At 42.5% G+C, this 21,894-nt stretch overlaps 1 protein-coding gene across 3 annotated transcripts in view; it reads right to left on the bottom strand.

Moving 5' to 3' along the window:
• LOC117611406 (uncharacterized) overlaps positions 1-21,894 on the bottom strand; it is a 76,267-nt gene that overhangs the window by 16,653 nt on the left and 37,720 nt on the right. The window contains exon 1 of one of the 3 annotated variants that reach the window (XM_034339347.2): positions 10,852-11,353. The exons of the other annotated variants lie outside the window; for them this stretch is intronic. Coding sequence (XP_034195238.2) covers positions 10,852-10,924 — 73 coding nt within the window. The 5' untranslated portion in view covers positions 10,925-11,353. Of the gene's footprint in view, positions 1-10,851; positions 11,354-21,894 lie in introns of those variants that run through there. 3 annotated transcript variants of the gene reach the window in all.

The following is a 21,894-nucleotide window of genomic DNA, read 5'->3' as shown; positions in this document are numbered from 1 at the left end:
ATCGTAAAGCACAATAAAATATAAAAGTCAAGTTCGGAAGGCGAAGCACGTAGCTTCTTCGCGAAACTCTTGCGCGAAAACGAAAATAGGAAGACGTTTCTCATCTTTAGGTAAGGTTTCGGCTCATAGACGGCTATAAGTTTGCGTTTTATCAAGAATTCGACAACGCAAGGTATAAACGATAACATTCCCGGAATTCTAAAGATGGTTTAGCAAAATGTACCTATCTCTCTTTCCGTGGCATGGCGGACCGATGACGTTTCAGGAATTTAATTTCGTCGAATTTCGCTACCTTCAATATTATTATAATATCGGATTCATTTCTAACTGAAAGTTAGAACTTGATCAACTCGATATCGACTCGATATAGCAACTATTGTTCGAAGCAGATCGGGTCGAATGGTGAAAGCAGCTTTGTTCACGGTCGAAAGCTGATGGATTTGAAGGGAAAAGACGCGGGGACCAAGCGGAACGTAGGTCGCGGTTCTTTTCAATTCAAACATCGTTGGGTGCGCTTAATGAAATATCTTTACCTTGGAAAACTTCGAGGGTAGCAAGCTTTACCAGGCCTCGTTGATAAATAATTCGAACCGTTTCGAGCGATGCCGAGCCGATTCGATGAAAATTTCAACAGTCAATCTAAAAGTGGTTCTACAAATACGTTAAAAGGATTGAATCGTTTAAAATATTAATTCGACTGATTAACGTCGACTGGCGAAAAATTAATTAAACAAGGTAGAAAAGAATCGTTCTCTTATTACAACGAAAGCATTAAGCAATTACCTGTTGTTCCGATCCGCATAAGCGAGCATAAAGAAACCCACAGAAGATGTCAAGTTTCCCTACACTCTACACTCTACACCAGGCTGGTTTTCGCTAATTTTGCAACTAATTAAGTTTCTCTGAAACTCGATAGGGTTATGGGGTGGTAACGAACAAGGGCCAGCTGGTACACCCTTTGAAAAGTGAATTTCACCAATCAGACGGAGAAAGCACAGCTAGTATCGTTTAGTCGGACAGTCCTGGCCAGGCAAATTGAAAACTTAACCAAAGTTTCTAGCTGGCCGAGTTAAAGGGGAGCTGCTTTGATAAAGCAATTTATCTGAGGCGAATTTATCTGAGAAATTCAACGTATGATGAAATGATCGATGAAATTATTCGAGTCAGCTTCATTAGGTAATTGAGACGTTGATATAATTGAGAAGTTGAACGGAACTTGAGTAGATACATACATACATATATTAACTTTTCCGTTAACCTATCGTCAAGTTAACTTCTCCAGGTAGTTTGTGAAATTTTCATCTTCTTTATCGACCTCGAACGAATATTCAAGACTGTGTATCAAGCCGTAACAGCTTGTTGCGATAATATAGTAGAGATCGTTGTGTTGGTATTGTTTGACGAAAAACAAGTTGATATATCATTGGAAAGCTCGCAGGAACAGATCTGTAAGATGTATCAAGTAAAATGGGCAGAGAGAGGCAGGCAGGCAGGCAGGCAGGCAGGCAGGCAGGCAGGCGTATGCCAAACTCTCAATCAGCTGGAGTTGAGAATTTCCCGTAGCTGCTGGTATCCAAGTTGATGGAAGTTTGGCGCGGCCGCGAATGCGAATCATCTATGTATATCACGTGCAGCTGCACCTCTATTTACGCCTCTACCTTTCCGCGTCTTGGAACCAATTACCACTTTTTTATCTCATCCAGATCACTACCATCTAAACATCTTCGCACGATCAAACAATGTCAATTTGTCGAACAAACGAAGATGGAGTAAAAAGAAGGATCCAGATTGACCTTCGTCGAGCAGGAAGGAATCCCTTAGGATTAGAGAGCGTCGTTCAGAGAGGAAATGAAAATTCACTTGGCCAGATTTCTCGGAAACGAGCGATTATTCGAGTAAGCGAAGTAACCGAACGATTCGTCGGAGGATCGATAGATTTCCTCGAGCCAAGGAGTCGCAATCAGATTACTAATGAATTTATCGGAAATGGCAATTAGTTTGCATCGAAACGGTACCTACTACATACGTACGATCGATATTGCCTATCGAAGAAAAACAAAGTTGCACACGCGCCTTCTAACAGATGAAAATACACTTCATATTCGTCCAAGAATTTTCATATCCTACATTGAATTCTTAAGCAGTCACTAGAGTTGAAAAAGATAAAAGAGTATAAAAGAATTGTACTTTTTATTCAAGAGTGTACATATATTTTCATAAGAGTGAAAAGCACAATTTTTATTCTTCAACGCAAAAACGATACTGTTCCCCCATTGTCGGAAGAATATTCGTGCCTAGACTTTCGAAACAACACTGACCCTTCGACCGTAACGCAACCCTTAGACCGTTCTCTTTGATTCCCCCTATTTTTCACTTCAAACACGTCCATCGTGAGGGACTCCTTTTTCCTTTATCTCCTTCGAGCATAGCCATCTCTTCCGTTCAGATGAATCTAAACCTAAACATTTCCTTGATATTTTTCAATGGAACCCCTATGCGACGAGATAGCCAAAGTGACGTTACAATGAATGAAACATCCTTTAGAAGAAAAGGATGACGAGAGTAATGCAGTTATCCCACTGTTGGATTTTATTAAAGCTGAATAAATTCTCTTTCTTCCTTTTTCTCCGATATATAACAGACTCGACCCTCGATCGTTCGTTTTTCACCCTTTCGATGAAATGAGGCAATCGGATGTTTCAAATCAAGACTTTCGTATAGAGTGTTCACCTATTGAAAAGGTGACGGTTAAACAAAGAAAATGATTCGTTGAAATTTTGCACATGATAGGAATTTATTTCGTCGACACGAATTCGTAAGTGGCCTAGTTATTTGTCGACCGATCCGTTCGTTGTTCGGCTTGGTCCTCGACGCCATCGACGCCATCGACGCCATCGACGGCAAGGGAAAAGAGAGGATCGTTCGGCTTGCAGCCTGTGCAACGAGTGTTTCGAAGCCGTGCAAACAAACGATGCTCTAACGAACCGTCGCGTCGTGTTCGCGCCAAGCACCGTGTTCGGGCACAATGTCCCCGACGTGAAACGTTTAAATGGCACGCATTAGCCGCGACGTCGCTTCCACGCCGACCATTTTGCAAACGTACGCCCGTAATGCCAGCGAATTGTTCGCTTCTGCCCGGCCACTTTTGCCCTTTCTCGCTTCTCTTCTCCCTTCTCTTCTCCCTTCTCTTCTCGCGCCATCCACCGAATTAGCACCAGCTAATCATTTCTAATCTCACTTATCGCGCTAATCATCGATTTGCTTCTCCTTCCAATTCTTCATTTTTTCAAGTCAACTTAATTATCTATAAAATATTTATTAACAGAGTGAATTTTCGCCGGTGGAGAGTTTTCTAACAGACTGTTACAGCTTGTGCACGCGATATTACATAGCCTGCGAGCGTCCATTTACATATGTATATTCACGTGTACGGTAGCCGCGAATGACAACCCTCTCCTTCTCTCACCATTCTATGTATGGAAAATAGAAATATGTAATTAGAAGAAGCGAAGCAAGAGAAACACGCGATTATCGTCGCTTCATAGCCATTAGATGTATAACATGCAAATTGTTCTATGTAGAAATAGAATTTGCAGTTGCTCCGTTTCACGATGTCGCGATGAAATTGGTGTCGCGAAATGAACAGACCTGCCGAGCTAGCTTGCTACGAGTTTGAACGTCGCGCGCGCCTGTTTGACTGTCGACTAGGAGGGGTGAAAAGTCGCTAGGACTTCGTTAGCGTGGCTTTTCAAGCTGAAAGTCAAATATGTAGTAGTGTCGCGGCAGGATTACAACGCTTCGTTACTCTACCCATCCGTCTCGGAAAGATCCTCTGACTCGTTCACTTTTCCTAGCTAAAAAATCGCCCATCCATCTCGGCCCATCTCTCGTTGATCAATGACAAAATAATGGATGCGTAAAGGTCGTTACGAAACTCGATACATTCTCGAGAGTAGCCAGATTAACAACAGTTAACTAATTTCCCTTCTGTAGAATAATAATTGAAATATCCAATTAATCGATAAATCCTGTACAATTTTTAAGTAACATGACTAACATGACCAACATGACCAACATGACCAACATGAACGCTCTACTATATGTACGTATGTACCTACATATCTAACGATAAGTATATGGAATTCAATATAGCGTTTCAGCGTAATCCCCGCGGTTTCCGTACTTTTTCCTCGAGGGCTCGCGGCTAATAAAATGCAAATTCGATTCAATATCGCGCAACCTTTTTCACCTGGCCAGATTTCAAACTCTTTGTTAAGAGAAGAAAGCAGTGGGAAATTACGGTTCGCATCGCGTGACCTTTCATCACCTTTCCTTTTCCTCTATCTGCAAGCCTTAAGATACCTGATTCCTTAAGATTTCCTCGACGACCTAGCCGGATAACAGGGACCGAGAATTTTCTGGGTCAAGTATGCTTGCGAGATGACGAAGGAAATAGAGGTTCTTGTAACACTGCTGGTTACTTGCAACAGAGAGGACAGAACTTTGAGATTTCTATTTTTTAATTAGATTACCGCTGATGAGTTGTCTCTTATCTGCCGGAAACTGAAAATTCTTCTTCTGGGTCAACCGTCCTCTTGTTCCACTCGTTTCTCTCATCCGATTTCTAGAAATTCTGGCATTCCGCGATGCTACAGTGTCATCGCAATATGTAAGCAGGTACCTCTATCAAAATTGCGCTTATACAATAGAGGATACAAACATAGAGAAAGATTGAAAATGGTGGAAAGTAGAAAAAAGGCAGTAGACCGATTTCAAATTCGTTCTCGATGGCTCGTATGAGAAATTTAGGAAATATTCACACGAAATATGCGAATGTAATCAATTGATGGACGTGCAGTACTTTGACGACCCACGATCTACGATCACGTACAATGGATTAAAATGATATTGTCCGGCCGTTGGATTAAGTTTTATAAACGACAACACAGGCTATGAATATTCATCGAGAGCTTCGTTACCGTCTCGACTTTTCGCTTCGTCAATCGCTTGGAAAATAATGGAATTCGGCTGACCCTTTTTTACGATTCCCCGCGATAATCGAAATAATTTCTCGCCTGCGACGACGCGACGCGACGTCGTTTCCCAGTCGAAACCGTAAATTGTTTTTTTTTTTCCTCGGCGCGTCCGTTTCTATTTTCTTCTTAATTAGAGCAGACGGACAACAAATAGTAGGAGAAATACGATGTATGGATAATTGAAGCCGATAAATAAATATTTTACCATCAGAGGATGTTCTCTGTCAATAACAATGCATTATTTCTTTAACCCACTTGAGTAACTAAAATTGAACAAATGTTTGTTAATACCATAATGCCCGTTATAGAATCTACGAGTGTTTGTTTGAAATATACAATAAAAAAATGAAAGACACTTATGCAACACCGTTGCTCCCTGCGTTGAGTTTCTCGCTGTTCGGTCAGGTTGGCGCCTCGTATTTATAGTTTGACCCAATCTCACGGCGAATTTGTAAAACGTCCCTGCCAGACGGGGAAGAAAAGAGCACGATGACTACTCGCCTCGACGCTTTTAGCCTTCCTTTTTCTCTCTTCCCGTGTCCGAGAGCGACGAAATTAACGAGCAGAGGTGAGTAACCCGCTGATTCCGTAACCATCTTCTTTCGAACCTATGCTCCTTTTTCAAACGGTCTGTTATTTTCGTCTCATAAACTTTTATTTTTATTAAAAGAAGAAACAAGGAAATCTTTCGTTTCATAATAAATTCAGAAATAATGAAATTTACAGTTCGATTCGAAACGTTGCGCTAAATGACCGGTGGTTTGTGGTTCTATCAAGAAGAGGATCCAACGGAAAGCCATTAAACGTCGGCGCGCGGCGGTCCTTTGGTGACGGACGTTCGTTGTCGCAATTACAGAAACTGCTGTCGCGAGCCTACAGGATTTGCACGTTTCAGGGCCCCATTAAACGAGAGTGGTGCACCTCAGTGAGATGCATTGAATCGGGTCATTCCTTCCCTCTCTCTCTCTCTCTCTCTCTCTCTCTTTGTGCGCTTCTGTGAACGAGCTAGAACTCGCTGAACAATTATCGGTTGATGTACACCAAACTTTTAGAAAATATATTCTATTTGTCATTAATAGTCATTATAGATGAATAATCCCTAGAATAAAAACTACTTTTGTAGCAGGTACACTCTGTACATACAATACATACATATGTACATACTGGCACTGTTGGACAAGCCATCTGGACAAAGACAGGTCTCTGGCTTATCCATTGGCATTGCCACGAATCTGAAAAGCTGCGTCTCAAAAGACCTCTGATCCGATTGAAAACACTCCTCTTCCTTTTCCTCTTCCACCAAACCATTTGCAAAATGATATTTCGCTCTGTTCGTCCAGCTAGATTGATACATGCGAGTTACGTGATTAACTCGGACTTGTACGCGTTATCGTGTACTCGCATTTGCGCTATGAAATGTAATACTGGCAGTTTTTGCAAAGAGTGCCCTTTGCCTTTTATCCCCGTATAGAGTTTCATCTCGGCAACCCTTTCGTTTGAAAGCCGGCAAATGGAGCGGTTGGATAGTTTCTTTTCACCGTTTCACCGTTTCACCGTTTCACCGTTTCACCGTTTCACAGTAACCGATCGATTCGCCAATCTTTTCACGAGATTGATAGAAATACTTTCGAATAAGAAATTCATTAGCTCAAAGACGCAGAGGGGACGTAAAACCCCTTCCGTTAGATTCGATACAAGCTTTTGGGATAATTGTTCGTTGGTGCCGAATGAAACACGCCGAGATAAAGTAACGAAGATGGCTCTTTCTTCCCCGCGGAAACCGCACAATCGCCTATCTTTTCCCCTTTTTTGCGGCTGAAAGAATTCAGTTTACAAAGGGATAGGAAATTTCTTCGGCTTTTCAGAGATTCTCTTCCTTGTCACTATTTTTGCTTTCAATAATTCCACGTTTTCGATCCAGCGAAACGTCAACGTTACATCTGCCGATCATTGTTAGAAATTGCAATTAGTCGACTGCGATCAGTTAACCGCAATGGATCAGCTACTAGAAAACCACGTGACTTGCATTCTATTACCCATAAACAAGAGCTACTGGTTTTTTAGCCGTCCAGTTACGATGAAAAAGAAAATAATGAAATTCGAATCTCGGCGCAAAATATTTTTGCGACTGGGAGGAAAACGGCTCTTGGCACAAGCGCAAGGCAATTGATATCGACGGCATGCGTATCGAGTTTATAACACGAGAGCTTTTCAATTAAGCACTTGATCGCGCTGCTCGATAACCGAGAAGACCGAATTCCAACCGAATTTTTCCCACTGCTTTCCCGATAACGATTCCCGGGCTGCGGTATCATGTTCGAATATTTCCACAAAAATTATTTTCCTCCGTCGCGCCGTGGACCTTTTACCTATGCTCGATTAAACCAGGTTGAAAAGTAAATTTCCCTTTGAAAAAGTTGCTCGTTCAACGCGTACAAGCGGATGCCACCACAGCTCGAAATTAATTTCTACAACATTGTAGAAATATTAGAGGAAGGAAAAGGTTTGAAAGGAAAGAAGCAAGTTTCAATTGGTTTTGGGCTGAAAGAGGTCAACGTCGATCGTTAATTGGAACGTTCACTCGAACGTACAAACAGAGTTTGTTCCAAGTTGGTTTCGATAATTGATATTGCTCAACTGCGTGAGGCCAGCTTGCTGCACGATTTTTTCCTCTGGCCACGATCAACCGGGGAAACGTTTCACTGTTTGATTTGCAAATTACTCGGGAACGAGTTCGTAGCAGCGCGCACCACCACCACCACCAGACCAGAATCAGTTTACTGTGTTACGGATCTTCCATCAAGGTGAGCAAACTGTAGCCCAGTTTCAAAACCACCTTCTTTTTACCACCGCTGCTACAACTAACCGGAACTAACTTAAAACCGTTTCTCTACCTACGCAGTTTAGCATTTATGGTATAAAACGCAACGCGACGCGACGGGTAGCTATCGTCCCGTTCGACGATTCAAAAATAGCAGAAGGGTGATTGGCACAGGCCAATCGTTTAATTCGGCCAGCGATAAGAGCAATCGATTCCAATCGGCGCGTTCATCAGCTTGAACGCTGGGGAATCGGCCGAGCAACGAGAGTGGCGCAGAAATTTTTAGCGAAACACATCTGGCCGACGCGACAGCTAGCCGTGTATGTACCGATCCTGTTTCAATTCCGAGCGAGCCCGAGTCGATCGATTGGCTCAACGAATCGACGGACTTGGAATCGAATCGTTTTGGACACGAGCCTGAAACCGGCAGATTTTTCCTCGGTGAAAAAACATCGACAAACATCACCAAGCCTCTGCTGCCAGTTTCTCACCAGACAGACGACCACCCTCGGCAAAGAATGTCGATTTTTTCCTCCAATATTACCAGCCGCAACAACGTTCCAACAACCTTCGTATCCGAATGGAATCTCTGCCAAGAATTTCCACGGATTATAAAAGTTCGCTTTCGAATTATTTGCGGAATCCACACGAGCGCGGTTTCTCTGGCTGCTTTTGTTGTGCGACTACTGTAACGCGAACGCGAACGCGAACGCGAACGCGAACGCGAACGCGAACGGGAACTTTTGGAAACGGAAACGGGAAAGGGGAAACCTTTTTCCTTTCGATCCAGTTGCTATCCGTCTCATTTCGTTTACAAGGCTTTTTTCCAATTACACGACTAAATGAAATTTGTAGCGAACGCGTAGTAGCCGCGAGGAATTAATCCCCCTCTGTTGGAATCGATTAAATGGATTAGTTCAGATTACAACAGGCAATTCGTAACTCATAAATTCATCCTGCCAGATGAATAATGCAACGTTGATTGACAACGGGCAGTAGCAAGAGGGTCATCAGAGAGAATTGATTCGAGGGAGGGCAGATTATCGTATTACAAGAGTGAAGCCGATCGAGAGATTTTTACAGAAAGCCTTCCGCTGGAAGCTTTCCAAGTCGCCCTTTAGCAAACTGTTCGCTTATCTTACGATTAGTCGTGTCTCGAAAAGTTGAACGGTAAGAAATATTTTTCTTTTTAACGATGCTTCGCTTCGAAATGGTGTTTTATTTTTGCGAGGAACAGCAAACAACGTAGCTTGAAATGCCAGGAAATTGTTGAAAATGTAAATCGCAAATGGTGCTTGGTGTGCAGCCACGTGTAATGCAATATTGCACAAGTTCGCAGAACTTTCGGCAAAGAGAAGCTTCTTCTGACACGTGAGACACCAGACTAGACGGTTGAATATTACACACGATGCGTAATGTTCTCTAACGCTAGAACATCTCTCCGTCGCGTCGCGTCGCGTCGCGTCGCGTCCGTTTGCGTTTCGTCGCAAACAAGAAGGAACCTCCTAGTTGTTATTAAAACTTTTTTACCCTTTAAACTCGATAAGAAAGAAAATGAATCGGTGCTCTTCTTCCTTTTCATCCAGAAAAATCGAGAATTTTCGTTTGTACGAGTACAATACGTAAAAAAGAAGAGATACGCTATCAAAATGGAATTGAAAAGAAGATGAGGAAGCAACTAGCGGCACGTCTAACGTCCGCGAGATTATCCGCAAAACAGTTGCAATAATTTTCCAATGACCCGAGTGACCCGAGTGACCCGAGTGACCCGAGTGACCCGAGTGATCCGAGAACCTGGTCAACCAAAGTTGCAGCGCCAAACAGGAAGCAGCAACGAATTCGTAATCATATATGTATGTATGTATGATCGATTCGACATACGTTGCATTATCGTTAATTGGGACGGTGTAACAGCCTCTATTGCGTCCATCTCTCTCACACTCGGCCAGCATATTAATTACATAAATAAAATTAATGCGTTTGCGTACGATTTCAGACAGTCGCGACAGGCCGATGCAATTAACAATTACGATCGTTCCACCCGTTTACTACCCGTGCTACCCAATGAATTTACAAATGGACAAATGGACAAATGGATCTGCTATTAACTGAATCGATCTCATCCGTTGCACGAACGTTTTCTAACGCGAAACGCCTAGAAAGTCTATGAGTCTATCGACATACGGTAGAACATACGATGCATTCATTCAGCTGAGAGAGTGTTAGTGCGTGGCAACGCAGGCGCATTTTCAACAGGAAACACGGAAGAGGTTGGTTTCCGCGACGAAAAGAAACCAGGCCGTGTCCCATTTCACTTCCCCTATCTCGGCTTTGTTTCACGCGCAAATTATCGACTCTTAAGGTCGCCTCTGTTTCCTTACGACCGGAGCTTTCGGGACCGGAGCTCTCCTACTAAACTTTCATTCGAAACGATTAAATATCTTGGAAAGAATTTCAGGTAGAAATTAGCAACTTTACGCACCCCATTTACAAATTTTTCCAATTCCACACTCAAAGTCTTTGAAATTGTGAGGCGACAATTCCGACCTTCCATACCTCTCTTTCATTTCGTCTAATCTTTCGATTAATTGAATTACACATTTCGACGGAAAGGGGAGAAACAGAATGGTTTATTTCGGTCCTCCGAAATGGAGGATAAAAAAACGAACTGACAATGAGAAAGGAATTCTAGAAGGAACACGATCAAAACTTTGCTCGAGCGCTAATGACGCGTTCACTTTTCTTCCTTTCTTCTCATCCCATCAGAGGGAGCGATTTCAAGTCACCGTCATGGAAGGAAACGAGCGGAAGTTTTAAGGAACTGGCATGCTTATTCGAGGGCAAGTTCGCGGGTGAAATGAACGTTGAAAAAGAAGCAAGTTGGAGGTCGTCGATTAGAAGAGGCAAATTCTTTCTTTCTCCTCGTTTCCTTCGGGTCGGGGTGAGAGACGAATTAAAGGGAAATCTGGTGCGGTGCAAGCTCCGCTTACTTACATCTCCACGGAATTGTTTGCTTGCACAAATTGGTTTGTTCGGGGCGGGGCGAGCTTCTGACGTTCAATTCCATTTGCGATGCGAAGGGTGAGGTTGAAGAGGTGGGTTGCCAGAGAAGAGCTTCAGACGTTTCTTCCTTTCGATCAACACCGGTGTTCGAGCTACGCGAAATATTGCAACCACCTGCCAAGCTGTTGCGAACCAGAAGAATACCCTTTCACCAACTCGGCCAACGACCAACTCGGCGGCGGCGGTCGCCATCGATCGATAAAACAACCACATTAGAGATAGAGATTCTGTGAAACTTCAAAATTATCTCGTGTTACGCGTACGGACTATTTTTTTCAAACTCCTTTCTCCCTAATCTAGGAATAGGTGAACAATTATTGTTGCTACCTTGAAAGGAAATTGAACGAAAACCGGATGTGATTACAGTGACAGCAAAGGAAAATGCAACGACCAAAGAATCGAAATAATCATGGATGTTTCGTAATAAATCGATGAAACGTATACAAGAAATGGTGTAGTGTTCTGGTTAGGTTAGGTTAGGTTAGGTTAGGTTAGGTAGAAGCAAAGGGAAAGCAGTCATTTGTAAATTGACTCCTGTTTGACTTACGTTTGTCGACTGTTTATGCAGCGGACAAACGGACTGGACCGTCCACCCTTAACTCGACGCTAGACCTCGACTACTCGCCAGTTACCCCCACAGCCAACAACCCCTTACCGTTAATGGCTTTCCATGAAACCGAAGCGAGGAGGACTCCAACTGAAAACATCGCATTGCATCGGTTTTAAACCGCGAGCTTCGCTTACCTTTTATGTTTGACCTTTAATGCTGGCAAAACGCGTTAATACACGCCATCGGGCTAAATTAATAAATGTAATTAGCGTCGTTTAAGACAACTTGTCTCGACAGTTGGTAACGATTTGCCTCGTTCGAAATTCATTGGAAGATAATTCAATTGTACCTACCCTCTACGATCTACATACATACATACATACATACATACATACATACATACATACATACATACACGATACGATAAGTACACGTCTAGTAAGATAAATGGATATAATCCATAGAAAATGGAACGATTAGAACGAGTAAATAAAAATCAGACAAGAACATCGTTATCGATATTAACGAGTGAGACGTTATCCTGATGACCACCCGTATGCAATAGAAACTACGAGTGCTTTCTTGTTGAAAACTTTTCGATAACCTCCCCTAACAATAAGAAAAGCAACGAAACAGACGATCGCTTGTTAGACATTCGAAAAGTACTTATAACGCGAAGAAAGCCGTGAAATGGTGAAATGTTGAAATAAATTTCCTACTCAATTTTCAGCGCTCCTCGAAGGAAAGTTCTGGTGGTAAACTAGCGGAACGAAAGGGAAGAAGCTGAAAGGAATAGGAGGGAAATATCTCTGGTTGATCGGTGTACCAAAGATCGACTCTTTCTCCTTAATTCCCGAGGGAACCATCCAGACGTCCGTGTTCGGTTTTTCTCTGACATTCGGGGTTTTAAACTGAGAAAGGTTCGTTGTAACGATACCTAGAGCCATTTCTTACATTCAACGAGGAAAAGCAGACAATCGGATAGTCTTTACACTCTACAGTCTATTTTACTAATAGTAAGCTCTAAAATCTAAAACTAACGATTGTCGTTTTAAAGTTGATTTCACCCGAAAAAGTAGGTTGTAATCGTAGAAGAGCACAAGAGCAGTGACTCAGGAGCCTACGATACTTGTAGAAAAGCGAAGAGGACTACAAAGTGACTAACACGCTAGCCCGACTGTGCCAAGAATAGTTGATTATTCATAGGTAGCCCGTTTCAAACTCGACGCAACACGATGTTCCAATATGCTGCCAGCAATAGAAGCAAACTCCTCATTATCTTTCATTAATTATTTTTTCAGCAACGCAGATTTCGCCATTGCGAAAACAACATTTGCATGCAAAACGCGACGCATCCTTCAACCAGCTTCCCGCGTGTCCTTTAAACGATCCGTGTACAAAGGAGGCCGCTTCGAAAACTAACCAGGCATGCGTGCGTCCTCGACTTCCGGTTCATGAATCATGCATCGCACAACGTTTCCTGTCGTTCCTGCACCATGAAAATCGTTCGCGTAGTCGGATTAACAAGCATCCTTCTCCTCCCTTTATCCTTCCTTGTCCCTTTCTTTTCTGCTTCATCTTTTTTTTCTATTCGGTTACCCTCTACTTCCGGTTTCGTCGTTATCGTCGTCGTCGTCGTCGTCGTCGTCGTCGTCGTCGTCGTCGTCGTCGTCGTCGTCGTCGTCCACGGATTCTTCCAGTTTCCTGGCGCGACGGATTTACGACGAAAGGTCGGAGCTCGTTCTATATCGTTACTCGACGATCGAATGAAAAAGTTTCTTTTTCCCTTTCCTCCTCCTTCTCATCTTCTTCTTCTTCTTCTTTCTCTAGAAGATCTATACTGACTGGTGAGTTGCGGAGAAAAGAGTAGAAAGGTCTACGAATTTAGAGTTCTCTAACTGATCCCGTAGAATCTACGACGAGTCTTTTTGGTCGTTGAGTCGATTGTTCGAAATTGTGTTCAAGACCTTGCTTGTCTTTGTCTTCAACAACTTTCTCCTATCTCGTATCTCGTAACTCTCTGTTCAGGCTGAGATATTCTTATTTCAAAGAAACATACGAACTTGTCAAATAAAACAAGAGATTTATTTGTTAAAAGATTCTTCGACTACTTTGTATCACCTATTTCTAAAGAGCATATATGTATATGTATAAGAAATCATTTGCATGAAAAAGAATTTCCCTAACCTCCGACCCATCCATCAACGATAAAAACAAAACGTCTGCGGGACATTCGTCGTTGTCGTGGTGTTCGCTTTGGTCGAATTATAAAACAGCCCAGAGAAGGTGAAAAACCTACCCTTGGTTGAGGCTGGCAGCGTGCAAAAGATAAATCGGACGTTTATCTGGACGTTGGCCAGTCCAGACTTCCTCTCAAGTGCCCAAGTGCCAAAGTGCCATTTTAAGGGACACGAAATAATCTGTGACCACAGTTACCCAAAGGGGGGATGATCGAACAGTTTTTCAGATGGACCAACTGAACGAACGCTAGCTCGTTACGCGTAATCTGACGAAAGCGATCATTAATCTTCTTCCTTGCTTCTTTTTGCTCGTTCAAGACCGATGGAATTCGATCGAGCCTCGATTTTCACCCTAGAAGCCAATTAATCGCGTTGCAATCACTGTCGTCTCGTTATTACCGATCTGCCAGTGCTTCTTTATTTTTATTCTTTTATCTTGTCTTTGGCCGAACAAGGGTATCATTTTACCGGAATAATTTCTAATAAGAGTGTGGAGAAAAGAAGAAAATGAAATGAAATGAAATGATGGCGCTTTGGAATTAAACGAGTATCCTAGGAGAACAAGTAGAACGACTATACGATTATTCCGACATCGCGCTAATCCGCTAATCGATCAACGATGCCTGTTGAATTACTATTGTAATTAATGTTACCAGATATTACGCGGCTGTAATTGTACCCTCGTGACAATGGTCCACCCTGCCTTCGCTGTTGCTGCCCTGTCTTTGTGCTCATTATTAACAATAACCATCTCGGTAATTATGTATAATTGAAATCAAGATTACATCCGCTACTCTAGAGTCTAGATGGTCCGATGGACCAATCGGTAAATCGTAAATCGTAAATCGTAAATCGTGAAGCAATTAAAGGTGGCAAAGGCGTGTGCTGAGTTACTTAGCGAGCCAGCCTGAATCCGGTATCACCCCGAAATTGTTCGATGCTCGGTGCTCGGTGCTCGGTGCTCGATGTTACTTCAATCTGCATAACAATTGGCAAAGCATCAGGCTCGGATCTCTCCTTCAGTCCGACCAACGAATAAATTATTTGCCCCCTTGACTCTTGCGCTCACGCGAAACGTCGATGAAAATTTATGACGACAGCTCTGTGGAGAGAAAAGTCGGTAGCAGAAAAGAGATAAAAAGTACCCTCTGCGTACGAACCAACGAAATCGAGAAAGAAACGGGGGAAAAAGTTAAAAGGAAAAAAAGTGACAAGATCAAGAAAGAGAAGATTCGAACAACGCGAACAAACGCGATGCAAGTTGACTTTGTCCTTGGATAAGAGGATTTTTCAAATAAAAAATTCATTTGCTTATCAGAAAAACGAAGAAAAGTGATTGTTTGAAGGGTATTGTTTCCTTTGAAATTCAACTAAAGATATTTTACCAAGAAAATAATATTAAACGAAGGGAGTAACGAAACCCTACTCGATTACTCGCTCGATGTTTCAATGCCAAAGGGTTGAAAACGTTTCTGTCTCGCCAGCGGGATAAAACGGATTTTTATTTTCCTCCTCTTTCCCCTCTTCCCCCTCTTCCCTCTCTTTCACCGCGAAAGCCTGTAAACTCGTGAGCTCGAAACGGGTAACTATGGAACGCGATAAATGAATATATAAAGTGTGCTTTAACACGTGAATACAGGGCACAAAAAGAAGGAAAAAAAAGATATTATGTGCTTGTTCGTTCGCAAATTCCCATTCTTCGACTTCTTCTCCCCTCGAGTCACTTATCTGTTGATTTCCCTCGAGATTCGAATATTATTCTTCTTGCTCTTCAATCATTCAAGCCCATATTAAGAGAAGGTTGCATTCGTTTCTTATCATTTTTTTCGCTCCCTCGCCTCTTACTTGAACGACTCTTTCTGCTACTTGAAACACTCTTCTTCACTTTTTTCCCTTTCTTCCCCCTTTCTCCCCTTTAATTATTCAATCTTGGATTCGTTCGTTCGCGAACCTTCTTCAAATTAAAAATTGTCTTATTCTTCTTTTTCGAGTCTGTAATCCTCTTAAATTTCTTTTTATTACCGTAAATTGTACCTACTTGTTATATTTGTTTCTACTTTCTCTGACAATTTCTGAGAATTTATTCTGAATTGTAGAAAAAAATATAAACTTTTTCTTTTCAGTCTACTGTTCCCTGGTTAACGTTCCCCTTCGTTTAGCTAATTTTCATCCCAACGCGACGCGACGCGACGCGACGCGTTCTTCCTTTAGTCAGAGGATTTTGGTTGCACGTCGAACGCGCAAAGCCCTTGAGGGGAACCTTCCACCTTCCACCTTCCACCTTCCGTCTGAGCTGCAAATCCTCCGACAGGCTTTGTAACCAAATCATTATCAGCCGGCAAGAGTGCGTACACACACGCGGCATGCGTTTAGTTTCTAATTGAGAACTTTGAGAAGGGAAAATTACCACGGCGCTTGATCTTCCATGCTACAACTGTACGTTGTTGAAAATCGATTGCTTTTGCCCGAATCTACTCTATTCCCTGAAATCGTATGATAAATATATCATAATCCTGTATAAAGGATTTAAATTAATTCACCGTCTCATTACGCATAGGTTTTATCTACTTACGGTTAAATAATTCATTACTTTATATGATTATAATCATACAATGATTTATAGAATATATGAAAGAACACGTTAGATACAGAGCAGCAATGTACCAAGCGTAAAAAATATACAAAATGTATTAAGTATACAGCTCAGCTCGAGCCAAACGTCTATCTCCGTTGAATATTAATGATCATATCAATTGAAGCAAGCAAGACACCAAGCCAAGAATTTACAACAAGCCGAGGGAGCGGCTATCTCGATTGGGATAAGCAAAAAGGGTTGGTTTTATCGTCGGCTACTTTTAGCCCGCGGCTACTCTTTCGTCACCAACGATTTTCAACTCCAACAGGATAGTCAGAACTTTTTTCAACGGAACCTATTCGACCCCCTGGCGAATGACATGGTGGACGATCGATTCTCCTTTCTCCGCATCGATCGATATACATATTTACAAATATCTCAAGACTAAATGAAAGAAATCGTGACTCGGTCGACTGTTTCCATTCCCGAAACCCCTACGATGACTCCGCACATAATACCTTTAATATCGGCTTTTATTAAAACCTCGTGGCTGGTAAATCGGGGAAAGGGGTGGCAGACGGTAGACGGTAGATGGTAGACGGTAGAAAGAGCACGAGTTTAATAAAAGCGAAACAAGCCAACCAGCCCACCGACGGCTAGAATATTTGTCGAAGAAATAATTACAGCTCGACCCGACCATCCTCGTTGCATTTGATGATGACCCACCTCGAGTCTCGTTCGTCTGTCATCCTCGATGAAACTCTGCGCATTTAACTTTTCTTGCTTTTCAAACGATTACTTTTCGTAAAATTGGAAAGAGAGGTGTGAGAAAAATGCAACGTTAACCGGAAACCGGAAAACGGAAGGCGGTAGTAAGGCGAGCAATTAGGTACAAGGAGGAACGTAGACATTGCCCTCTAACTGTTTGCTCTCGAGGGTTGCCATTTTGACGGAGCACTTAATCGAAATTGAGGGGGATGTAGTTTGGAGTGTGTATCCATTAGAAGGGACCATGAACGACGCGACGAGACGCGACGGTGAGCCAGCATTCGTCACCAGGGAATTATGTACATCCAATAATTCAAAATCACGGGCAACGTGTTCCAAGGTTCGACTCACAGTGCTGCCAACTCGACAAAACTAATTTAAACTTCTGATCCGGTGTGTGTGTGTGTGTGTGTGTGTGTGTGTGTGTGTGTGTGTGGCACACGCGACACCGTCCCGTGATTTTGATAGTTTGCTTAATCGAAAATTCAACGCAACCTGACGAATTTAAAATCCTGCTTTACCTTCTTTTACCTTCTTTTACCTTCTGATTTTCTTTATCGATTCTCTATTCGATCCGGCCGGAATATAAGGTAAGTGCAAAGCTGCTTAAACGAACAAAGTGGATTCGATGGAGCGAGAATGATGGATCGAGTCTACACACTTTTCTTGTTCATTGATTCGATTGGCTCAATTTCGTACGTTTTACTATTCCACGTGTTCCACTCGAAACTTTCACGCGATCCTTCCTTCCTTCGGATAGCTTCGAAATTCTTTCAATTTTACCTATTCGATCCGTTATCAAACTTTCGACAATTTCTTTCGTCTATATAAAATTTCAAACAATCGTGACCGCCTAAATAGACGGGTTAATTAGCCCTCGGTAAGAATGAGTCGCGATCGCGATCGCGATATGTAATCGCGTAACAAACTTAACGGAACTAATTTAAAGTTATAATCGAAACGGTGCGCGTTGCGGAACGTGTCCTTTCTCGGCCTCGCGATTTCTAGGGGGCGCTTAATCGAAATTCAGGGGATGCGCTTTGGTATGCATCCATTAGGGGGGCTCTCTAATCCACACCTAATCGTCTTAACTTACGGCTACCGCGATCGATGCGTTATCCTACGTCCTACATCATCGAATCGTCACCTCACATTCTAAACATCCTAAACCTTCTTCTTCCTCACCATCTGATAACAATTGCAATTAAAGCAATTAATTGTCCATGACAAACTTTCAAATCAGGAGTATAATATTATAGAAAGCTAAAATTAGAAATGAAACTTTTAACTAAAATTTGAAATTGCCTAGAATTCTACTGAAATACGAGAATATTTCAAGATGAAGCCTGTTTCTCGATGGCGCATAGCGGGGTGCGCCCTTTAGCGGACCTGACGCGTCGTCAGTCATCGCAACTAACGGGCGAGTCAACAAGATTTTCCACGATGAAAGGATCTCGAATTACGCAACGTCAACGTCAACGTCCTTGCCTTCACCAGTTTCTATTATCCACCTGTCGCTTGAAGCGTTTCAGCCTCCTTTATTTCGCCACTGATAAATTCATTGAAAAACACCTACCTTTGTATTTACGTTAGATGGAAGTGATGCAACTTTTTGCTTCGAGTAGTTGAACCCTGCGAGTCGATGTCTGACCTAACGCTGTCCTATTCCACTGATCGCGACCGAGGTGCCTGCCTGGAAAAAAACTAGACCGCGTTCGGTGATCCCTACGAAGCTTTTACTGTCCTCAGGCTCTTCTGGCAGTACGGAAGTTTCAAACAGACATCCGGTTCCCACGGATGTAGGACAAAGTTCTGTTTTCAAGACCGCGAGAACTAGCATATACATATTTACCGCCGCACTTCTATCTATCTATCTATCTATCTACCTATCTATCGTCTTTCACTTTCAGTAGTAACGGATGATCGTAAATAATGAAAATTTCAATTTCAATTTCAATTCCAATTTGAACAGAACTGTTCGGCAAACGGTCGTGTGCGCGTCAATGTTCACGTTTGTGCATGGTTTTGATGTCCTCAGGGAACCCTCCTTTCAAGCGATCGGAGTGTACCTTGCGGCTTCCAGTTGAATGCAGTCTCTTTGATCAAGTACCGCGGGATAGTACCAAGGCTCGTTTGCTGGGATTACGATAACCCTGAACAAAGTCGAAACTTCCGCGTTACCTGCTATAATACCACACTCACCAGTCCCTTTTTTTTTTTTTTCTTCTTCAATACCAATCTTTTCGATACCACTCGCCACTAGCGCATTAAATCTGTAATGCAATACCACCAGAAGGAGATATCGATCGACGAAAGCAAGGGTGTTTGGCTCGATAGTCGCCTAAGGCGCGTCGGGGATCAGGTCCGTGTATAATTTAAGCTACGCGTATCAATCGCCCAAGGGTGAGTACGGCTGGAGGAGCAATTCGCCTGACTACAGGGCTGAGCTCGAGTTCGGTTAAAGTCGACCCAGACGCTTGGCTAAACTACTTACATTCCACTATTATTCGAGCTGTTTCGTTTCAACTTGATATCTATCGACAGATAAGAAAGAAAATGCTTTTTTTTCTAATTCGTTGGCTCGCAGGAGTCTCTGATCAGGTAAAAGTAAAAGTATCGATCCAGTTACATGTAAAATATATGTACATAGCTAATACGCGACGCGATGGTCACGTTGCGCTCCAACAATTTTTTTTCATGGCCGAATACCTTTAATGATATTGCCACGAGGTTTGCATCAAGTTTCAACATTATCTTATAGGTAAACCAGTTGGAAATATTTCAAACAAGTCGTTGATCGCTATGATCCATTTACAGAATAGAATTGAAAGGACTCGTCCAATCCATTAGCAATTCCTTCAAATTCATCCAACGTCTCTTAAACGGACCATCCCCATAACCAACTCCATAGCAAAGAGAGGTTCAAAGGCGCCAAAAGAGCATTATCCAACATCAAACATCGACGAAACTAATCACGACCCATGTACCTAGCTATTACGTAAAAAAGATCCCTGGAAACCGTAGAGAGCCACTAATTACTAATTACCGAGAATCGAAGGGTAAACAAGCCGTCCCTCTCTCTTTTCCCTTCGATCCAAACAAACTCGAGGGATCTTGTCGAGCTGTTTGCACGTTCATGTTGCCATAGGATCCTGCTAACTTCACGGGATAACACCTCTTTCAGCTGATCCTGTTTCACGATGGCAATTTACCAATCGTGTTTATTAAATTTTCACCGTCTCCAGTACGGCGCGGCGGGTTAGCAAGTTGGCTAATCTGGATACCGTTGATCCTCGCCACACTCGACAAGAATCGCGGCAACCGATGAAAACTTATTACACGGCTGCGATCAACTCCCTCATGAATAACATTAGACGGCGTCATTATAAACGGATATAGCTAGGATATAGCTAGGATATAGCTACGATCGCGTGAATTTCGGGGGAAATGGAGTCGAGGGGGGTTGGCAAAGGGGTGAGATTGCCTCGAATTGCCTCGTATTGCCTCGAATTGCCTCGACTTGCCTCGAATTGCCTCGAATTGCTGTGGATCGCGACGAGATACGAGGATGCTCTCGAGATCCTCAAGATGGAAACTTTATCAGACCTGTCTCGACGAAAAATTGTCCGTGCTGCTTTCTTTTCAGTCTCGCGATTATACTGTTTCAACCTCTTCGACGTTTATCTCTTTCTGATTCTGATTCTGATTCTGATTCTGATTCTGATTCTGATTCTGATTCTGATTCTGATTCTGATTCTAATTCTAATTAATTTTCTACGACTAAGTAATTTTCAAGTTTCAAACAACTTTGAACCCTTTCGAAAACACAACTAGAAAACCTAATCATTACTGTTACGAACTAGTTTAATATTTTCTATTTTCTACCATTTCTAGCAACGTCCCTGAAATTGGCTCGCATGAAACGAACGGGCAACGAAGAATTCATGGAATCCCTTAGGTATTCGACGATACAGCAATTTCCACAGCCAATGAATGAACCGGCATGGCACCAGGAAATCTCGATGGATGCTATTGCAAGCATTCGTTCGGGAGTCCCAGTGAAATGGCAAATCGGTTAAAACCATGCTGACATAGTGGCGAAATCGCCGGGAAATCTGGATAAATATTACGAATCGGATCCGAATTTGAATACGGTAGTAGGCGAGATATTTGTTGCAATGGGAAATCGGAGCTGGATTAATTGGCGACTCTATCAATTTTTGACTAATCGTTCGTAGAAGACAGACGCAAGATAGAAGAAAATCGAAAAATAAAGCCAATAGGTTTATGGAAAAGCAGCCGCGTACAATGTGGCATTGGAAATGGGAAATGGGAAATGGGAAATGGGAGATGAGGGGAACGCGAGATATCGCGACGTGACGTGACGTGACGTGACGTGACGTGACGCGACGCGACGTGACGAATGGTTTGTTTCGAAGCTGTCGTACTTTTTTATTCTCACGAGTCTACGCGAAATATCAGTTGGTTCGACGTTCGTTCCTGAACAAGCGCGTCAAACGCACATCCGCTTCGAGAAATGCTCCTCGTCTCCACATTTTTCATCGATTCAACTGCGCTTTCAAACTATTCTTCGTTGTTCGGAATTCCAGATGAATCAGAAGAACCTCCAATCAAATAAAAGCTTCTCTCGATTGTCTTTTAACATCGTGTATTCGATTTGCGATGTTAAAATGTATCTCCCGTTTAAGTGGTGTAAAAATATCTACCAAAAAGCTGAAAATTGTACGCAGAGAAGAAATTGAAGATTTCGAAAGATGAGAAATGTCTGATTTCATGCGTTACTAATGATAGCAAACATCATTTACGTAACGGAGTTGAGA

The sequence above is a fragment of the Osmia lignaria genome, chromosome 11 (genome assembly GCF_051020975.1).
Source record: "Osmia lignaria lignaria isolate PbOS001 chromosome 11, iyOsmLign1, whole genome shotgun sequence".
Lineage (NCBI taxonomy): Eukaryota > Metazoa > Arthropoda > Insecta > Hymenoptera > Megachilidae > Osmia > Osmia lignaria.
Note: the sequence above shows the minus strand (reverse complement) of the source record. Positions and strands in the feature narration are given on the sequence as shown.